At 41.8% G+C, this 8,016-nt stretch overlaps 2 protein-coding genes across 2 annotated transcripts in view; both read left to right on the top strand.

The window, feature by feature from the left end:
• Positions 1-2,349, top strand: part of LOC118408714 (retinol dehydrogenase 14-like) — a 4,623-nt gene extending 2,274 nt beyond the window's left edge. The window contains 4 exon segments of the mRNA XM_035809566.1: positions 516-595; positions 598-802; positions 1,221-1,434; positions 1,876-2,349. Coding sequence (XP_035665459.1) covers positions 516-595; positions 598-802; positions 1,221-1,434; positions 1,876-1,978 — 602 coding nt within the window. The 3' untranslated portion in view covers positions 1,979-2,349.
• Positions 2,350-7,891: 5,542 nt separating this feature from the next.
• LOC118408712 (retinol dehydrogenase 13-like) overlaps positions 7,892-8,016 on the top strand; it is a 9,732-nt gene continuing 9,607 nt past the window's right edge. Inside the window, exon 1 of the mRNA XM_035809564.1 lies at positions 7,892-7,938. Within this exon, the coding sequence (XP_035665457.1) occupies positions 7,929-7,938 (10 nt within the window). The 5' untranslated portion in view covers positions 7,892-7,928. The remainder of the gene's footprint in view (positions 7,939-8,016) is intronic.

The following is an 8,016-nucleotide window of genomic DNA, read 5'->3' as shown; positions in this document are numbered from 1 at the left end:
TGCCTAACCTATTTTTTTAGAATGAAATACAGTCCAACCTAAGTAACATGTGTAGTTTTAAATAGGTGGATAGAGGTCAAGTTAGTTTTATAGCCTTATCTTTTTTAGGCAATAAGGGCAGTGGGTTGTACATTTCTAGTACATGTACATTGTGTGTATGTTGTTGCCATTTTTTATCTTAAAACATGGAAGTAGTGGCTTTTGAATACACCATGTAAATGCATTTAAGTTCGCGGTAGCGGGATTAGCGACTTTTTGCAGTGGTTTTAAGTTTGCGGTAGCACCATGCGCTGTGGTCTCTTACTTCCATGAAAAAAATGTTCGCCGCAAAAACCGCGAACATTAAACCACCGCAAAAGTTTCTGCATTTACAGTATTATGCAAACAGTACACTACAAGCTCCCCACTTGTTCACTCACTCATTGCACACACACTACATGTGTATAATACTGCACTAAATCACATGCATTGTTCTTAAAAAAAGTTATTGAGCATCTTCAAATTCTGTTCTTCAGGTATCATGTACTGCCCCCAGTGGAAGACTGCGGATGGTTTTGAGATGCAGTTCGGCACGAACCACCTCGGCCACTTCCTTACTTCCTTCTCACCAACCTCCTATTGGACAAGATCAAGGCCTCCACTCCGAGCCGCATCGTGGTGGTGTCATCAATCGGCCACGAATCAGGACGGATGTATTTTGATGACCTCAATCTGACCAACAACTATGGACCAAACCGAGCCTACTGCCAGAGCAAGCTGGCTAACGTGCTGTTTGCTAATGAGCTGGCCAAGAGGCTGGAAGGTGGGCACTCTCTTACTCCCCAAGCATATAGATATGACTCCGGTCGTTGTCTTAAGGCATGTGTGGAGTTTTTGTCAGGCCTAAATTGTACCATTTTCTTCTATCCGCTGGCGGGCACGAAGAAAACGGTACAAAATGGAAAGCCCAATAGAGATATGCCTGAACACTTAAAAAATCCAGACCTTTGCTAGGAGATTAGCATAAAATCTAATCTACAGTTGGTGGGAGGTGGAGGGATTTCCCACCTAAAAGCTGTCTGAGGGTAAGGGTGATGAAATTGTGATTTATTTTTTCTGATCATTCCATTCTCATATACAGTACTATACGACGTGTCTTAAAATCTTTTACTATGTCATTTGGGCACAGCACATAGCACAGCAGGTTTCCATAAATCCATGCTTCTTTCACGCTTCTGAAGGAACTGACGTGATCGTGAACTCCCTCCACCCGGGCTTCATCGAGACCGATCTGCAGCGAAACATGGAGGAGGGGTGCGGGTGCGTGTACACCTGCTGCAAGTGCTGCTTCTGGTGCTTTGTCAAGTCGTTCGGCAAGAATCAGTGGGAGGGAGCCCAGACGACCATCCACTGCGCCGTCGACGAACAGATAGAGGGATCCGGTCTCTACTTCTCGTAAGTGATGCGCTACATTAAAAAAGATGTACGAGTCCTTTAAGAATTTTGTAGGACTTTTTGGAGCCTTTTTATTAAAAAAAAAGATATTAACCACCTGAAAAAGATTCTGCACAGAAAGTCTCCCCAAATACTTCAATGTCAATTTACCACTGGTTTCCATCTAATATTTGACCATGCAGTGTACTAGCATCAATCAAATTGGCAAAACATCATGGGATGCATGAGTCTCGTCACATTTGTATGGGACTTAAAGATTACTTAAAGATTATACAGTAACTGAAACATAGGCAGATAAAAATGCCTTTGGTTGTGTAGCTAAGAATGCGGTATAATTATCAAGGGATAAAGCAGGCAAATCAATGGAAAGGAAAAAAAACGGATATCACAATGTATCCAGAACACTGTTTTTAGATCATAGTCTGTACTTTTCTCTCCCAGTGACTGTGTCCCAAAGCAGCCAGCTCGACAGGGGAGAGATGAAGCTGCAGCCAAACGACTGTGGGACCTCAGCGAGGAGATGGTCGGGCTCAAGACGGACTGAAGGACAAATAGCTTATTGGTTTAAAGAATGTTTTTTGCTTACCTGTGTACAACACTGACTAGTGCACTGCGTAGTTCTCATCGTTAGATGTGTGGAATTCGATTCCTCTACTTCAGTAACTGATTTTAATAGTGTGTTACATCTTGGTATATTACATAGTCGTAAGCTTGAAGACTGCTATTGACACAGTGATTGTATAGTTACTGTTATAACAATGTAATATTTTGTCCTGTCAGTAGTGTGCTAAAATGTGACTGTAAGTCCAACAACGGAAATTACACTCAAAGAGGTGTATTTTTCATATGATCACAGCAACAATTACAAAATGTATCTTAATACACCTGTCACAACAATAAAACAAATATCATTCTGTATGGAGCCAACAAGACAGTGGTTCTCCTTATCTGTTATCAATCAGTTTTCAGGTCCAGTCTTTCTTGCAGCTGTTTATCCAAAGTGCACATTCCATACCATGCATTAACCCACAAGACACTGAAAGCTCTGGTAAAGCGCCTTTTAGAAAAGTTCCTCACTAAGACTTATTACTTTGAAAGAAAACACTAAAATCTACGCACTTGACTGCAACAGAGCAACATACAGAGCTATAGAATGATATTCATATTATATACCATTAAGATATGAACCCACTGTTGCCAAGACAAACTACATGACATTTGTTACGTCTTAAGTAGGAGAGACTAGAACATAAGCTTCAGTACAGTTCATGCCTAAGAATATACAGATACAAACAATTACAGTCCAACCTGTGACTCTAAACACAAAATGCAGAAAATATAGGAAATACTAGACTGTCTATTAAAGTGCTAATCGCTATGTTTCGACTGAGTCAAATTGTGACCACATACTTATGAAATATGATTTTTCCCAAGTGAAGCATTGAACGGCTGTGTGGAATGGTTTCATATTATATGTTGTTGGCGTATGATAAAAGCTGGAAATGATTAGATTTTGGGCCCCCTAGCGGCTTTCCTTGATACTTCAGCGTAACGTCCGGTTTTGCTATCTCATGTTCTGAACAAGCTATGGTCACGATTTGTGGCTCTTGTGCTCAGGAAGAAGTGACATAACTTTATAGCCGCTAGTTTTGGCATAGCAGGGGAAGTTTTATCAGTTCTGAAGTATACAAGTCAAGAAAGGAACAACGGATTTTCATGATTTTGGTATGTAGGTAGCTTAGACAATGTTGTACAAAATATAATACTCATTATGCAAAATAGGATTGCAGTTGAATAATAAATGCGAATATTCTACAATAGCAGCTTTTCAAAGTATCCCTTGTTCCGGACATGCTATGGTCTTTGGGTGGCAGATAGCTTTTGACGTTAGGACAAAGTGGGACAGGTTTCAGCCCCTAACGTTTAATTTTGGAACTGCAGGGGTGTTTTTGTCAAACATTCCAAAGAGGATAACTGAAGAAAGGAAAGACAAATTTTTATCATTTTAGGCATACAGGTAGCTTAGGCAAAGATGTTCATAATGATATACATGTTATGCAAATGACAATTTGATTTGCATAATCAATTAGGAAATTGTATAATTCCATTGTTTTTCATAACTGGACTTCAATAAATGTGACACATTTTATCAATCATCAAGGTTAGAATTAGTTGGGTAGCCATGTCTGCATGAATGAAGTCAAATTGTTAGAAATGTGTGCCAGCTGAATGGACTAGATAAAAACAGTATCCAGGAATATTTCACGTGTTCCTTACAGATGCCTGACGATATCCCAGCCAGAGAATTCGAGTCTAACTGGAAAGACTTGACGGGTGTCAATCATCTGGAAAAGGAGGTCACCCCCGACATGGGGTACGTCTTTTCCGCGCTGTACCGGAGGGTGACACCCCACGGACCCTACAGATACGTGGTACAGTCCGAGTTCTCCGGTCTGCACGACAAGCAAGAGGTCCACTGCTTGAAAAGCCGAGTTTACGTGGTGAAAACTCCTGGGCATGCACCCAGAAACCCGAAATGTTCGGACATTCACGGTACGTATCGAACCGGGCACACTGCCTGTCCGGGCAATTGGCACACCCGAGGATGCACGGAAACGAACCATTTCGTGTCCGGTACGTGTCTATGACCCGTGCTTGACCGCGCATTTAGCCGTAAGACTTCTCTATATGCCCGGACACCCGAGACTTGTGCCGAGCCGCACGGATGCTCTTTGCATAAATTACCAAGCAATTATCACCTAATTATCTACCTCGACAAGAGCGCGTTCATTACACCCTTTGTCATTTAAAAGAGTGTTGTTTTACCACACCTTCCGACCTAGGATTACCCCCCTTCCCATGCAGCTTTGTATAAGTTTCCTTTATTCTTTCAAAATGTGAATTAACTTTGTTTTTTGTTTTATTTTTAACTATTTTGGACTGCTCCTGGTGGGCTCCGTCGCTCTTTTTGCTTTCAAATATATGTCGGTCTGCTGCCATAGGTCACTAGCATCCGGGTCTTTACTATTTTCATAGGCAGTCTCCAAACTAACTGCCGTAGTATAGTCGCTTCCAATTTGATAACATAAAGTCCTGTAGATCTCTCAATTTCTGCATTCCTGCTCTCACAAATTCTGCTGTCCAGGCGCCGGCGGTCTTCTACACAAACCGATGCTAGTCAGGAACACGGGCGTGTAAAGTTCGCATAACAGTAGTATTCAGTCCATCGTGAAACGGCAGCAGCTAGCCCTTCTCGCGTTCGACGTAGTGACAAAGACCTTTCTTGCTAAAACTCAAACCACACAAAACAACAGCTGGGCTCTTCGGTGCACCGGTTGTTACCCTTCTAAACAGAACTAGGTCCCATGGCGTTGATAGTTGGATGCAATTCCACAGCAAGATGGTGTCCGATCTTGACGTAGAGTATTTCCAATCTCTCATTGTTCACTGGCCGTGGGGCCGTCTGGCGTGCATGCAAACATTTTGCTATCGGGATAGGAGCTGGGTAAAAGCACTACTTTACGGAAACAAGGTCATCTCCGAATGCCAACTGAAAGATAGGATTGAAAGATTTGAAAATCGTAACACGTTTGCTGATTGGTCTACCCAACTGCTATGTGGAATACAATTGGCTGCGATTTATGCGTATTTGCATATAGACGGACAAAGTAAGCTCAGAATTCAGCTTATTGTCACATGGTCGCAATTCGCAGACAGTCAAACAATACAGATAGTCAAACAATACCCACACGGTATGAGGTGGCAAAGTGCAGCTGTAATTGTTTACGGTTTCAGACATCACTTTGATGATAAACGTAACGTTTACTCTATCCTACAACAATAGTGAACTATATAAACCTCCTTGGTTCAAGTAGCATTATCACAAAGCATAATTACGTTACGAATACGAGGGCCCCGACGTGCATAGTTATCAACTTCCCTGCCCCAAAAAGTGACATTTGTTTGTCGTACAATGCTTTTATATATACATGTATTACTTTCATGCATATCCTAACAAAGAACACATTCAATTATCTACCCTACGCATCACGTGCGTGTGTTTTCTATTTATTTAAACCAAGGGGACCCATTCTTAGGCTCCTTTTAACCTCCTTTATGTATCTTGAAAATCTTTATTACATACTATTTGTATGTCTTATTTTCTAGTTCACTAACATGAGCTTGTCGTGTATCGTTATATATCATAAATAAACCTATCACAGAAGTTCTTATGTTTTTCTAAGCTCCATAGGCTTTGATAGAAATTGTTTGTGTTTGCAGAAATCCTTCCAACAAATAAAATAATCATTTAACTACACCCTGTGTCTGGCCGGATAGCTAAACAATCAGAACGGTACCATAACATCAACCTGTACATTTAGTTTCAATATATGTGTATGCAGGATTTTTGTCGCCAGTAAGTCAGGCGTGTCGCGATCGCGTACCGACGCCATGTATATCCAGAACAAAACATTGCATGTGTATTGGGGGGGGGGGGTGCGGTCAGGGGAAATAGCAGTTTATTAACGTCTGTTTCTTTCTAAAATACTGTAGCGTGTAGATTTTCATCCATGGGTATCTCAATCCCAAAAGTTGAACAAACTTGCAAATTTACTGTAAGATGCTACTGCCGTATCGGACATTATTTACAGAATTGGAACGTGCGTGTTTAGAACCAGTAACGCGCATTTTCCCGGCACGATCAGTAAATAAGCAAACGGACCAGAATGTTAAGAAATAGACATGTTCAACTGTCAAACATTTTGTTGCACTGTAATATCTTATGATTCATGCAGCATGAGCAAACTTTGACATTTCTGAAGTCACTCTGCGGTACCGTAAGTTGAATATACACACGTTAAAATGTTATCAGGATCATAAACTTTTTTAATGCAAGAAATAAGATACAGAGAAAGAAGTTTTTCGTTTCTATATTCTATGGATACTTTTATACTGTTTTCAGTACCATTTTCTTAAAAAACAAACATTGATAGTAATTATCACTTGAATACACACTACCCCTTCACTGAACCACTTCTCAAGACACGCAGTGTGCGGGTACCGCGAACTACCGGACATGGCCATGTCCGGCAATGATTGGGGATATTCGGCACCGGACACACTGTGGCTAGAAATTCGTTTATACGACCCGGACATGTCAAGTTCCACGGTAGTGTTAGAAACCAAAAATTGCCAGAAATTCTTGTTTTTGTGCAGTGGTCGGCTTCGGGCTCGTCGAGAAACTTCGGGTCTTCTTCGGCTCCGATGTCCTGACGACTAAGAAGATCGAGGCCGATGCTGCTTTGAGTAAAGTTGTTGTTCAAACGCAGCTAGATTGATCAACAGTAGTAACGTTATAACAAAACCAGCCGTTTTATACAAATTGTTAATCTGTGACGGAGGGAAACCTCCAACGACAGATTATTGTTTTGGTACGCTGTGATGAGTGTTCGCATCTGTATCTCTATGTTCCGTTTGCCGCATTCGAATGACAGTTTGGCATGACGTCTGCACTCAGTTGCGCGATGATGCACTTGTTCGCGGTAGGTATTGCTATAATCGATGTAATAGTTAAGGGTTAATGAGAGTAGCAAGACGACAATGATCCATACAATTACAAAGGTAACGAGAGCATAAAGTTTTGTCCGCTATCCACATGCACAGGAGTTGTACTGTACATTGCAGCTCGCCAATACAGAGACATATACACGTATCATCTAGTTTCCTTTTATCAATACTGTATGTACTTGGGCTTGAAGGCCAAGAAATTTATGCCTGTAGATGGAGCAATACCACCCTGAGCCGTGGAGTCCGTCTCGACTTGGTTCCATTGCACAGCCAGGGACTTTACACTACAGGATCACACCGGGAAGTACTCCTCTTGATAAGTGTGGTGGGTTCTTTAACGTACTCGAGGTGGGGCATTCTTCAAACACGGGACCTCCATTTAACGTCCAATCCGAAGGACGGCCCTAGGCGAATCTAGGTACTCATTTCCACCCGTGTTAAGAGAGAATAGTCGAGTTAAGTGCCTTTCCCAAGGGTATAACATCGGTGGCATATCAACGGATTTGAACCCTGGACCTCTGGGTTAACACTCTGTTGTCATGCAAGACGACCCTCACAAACGCGTTAGTTTCGTGCCATTGGGAATTTTCCGACATCGTTAAATTGTTCAGTAACTTACTGTGACTATCAAGGGTGCAGCTTACTGGATTACTTTGAGCCTACATGACCGATCATCGTTATTGCGGACGTTGACATATGACATGTGATTACGCAATAAATACACTATCGGTCAGCGTCCGTGCGTTCGCAGACACGTTTTAATAACCCCAGGGCACAACAAGAATGTTTTGTCGCTTGTTATGTAACGTTAGTTATGTTACGTGACTCAGCAGTTTAGCTCTTGTCAAAGACAGATGTAAAGAAACAGCAGAAGGGCTTGGGACTAACATTCAAACGTCCACTGCGTTGCGACTTTACCGGACAATATGGGCGGGGGTAAGTACATTCTCCTGTACTTCCAACAACAGACAATTTAAAAGCTCTGAATCACTGCTACGAGTACAATGTACATGT

Source organism: Branchiostoma floridae, unplaced genomic scaffold (genome assembly GCF_000003815.2).
Source record: "Branchiostoma floridae strain S238N-H82 unplaced genomic scaffold, Bfl_VNyyK Sc7u5tJ_372, whole genome shotgun sequence".
In the NCBI taxonomy this organism is placed as follows: Eukaryota; Metazoa; Chordata; class Leptocardii; order Amphioxiformes; family Branchiostomatidae; genus Branchiostoma; species Branchiostoma floridae.
This window is presented reverse-complemented; position numbering and strand designations above follow the sequence as displayed.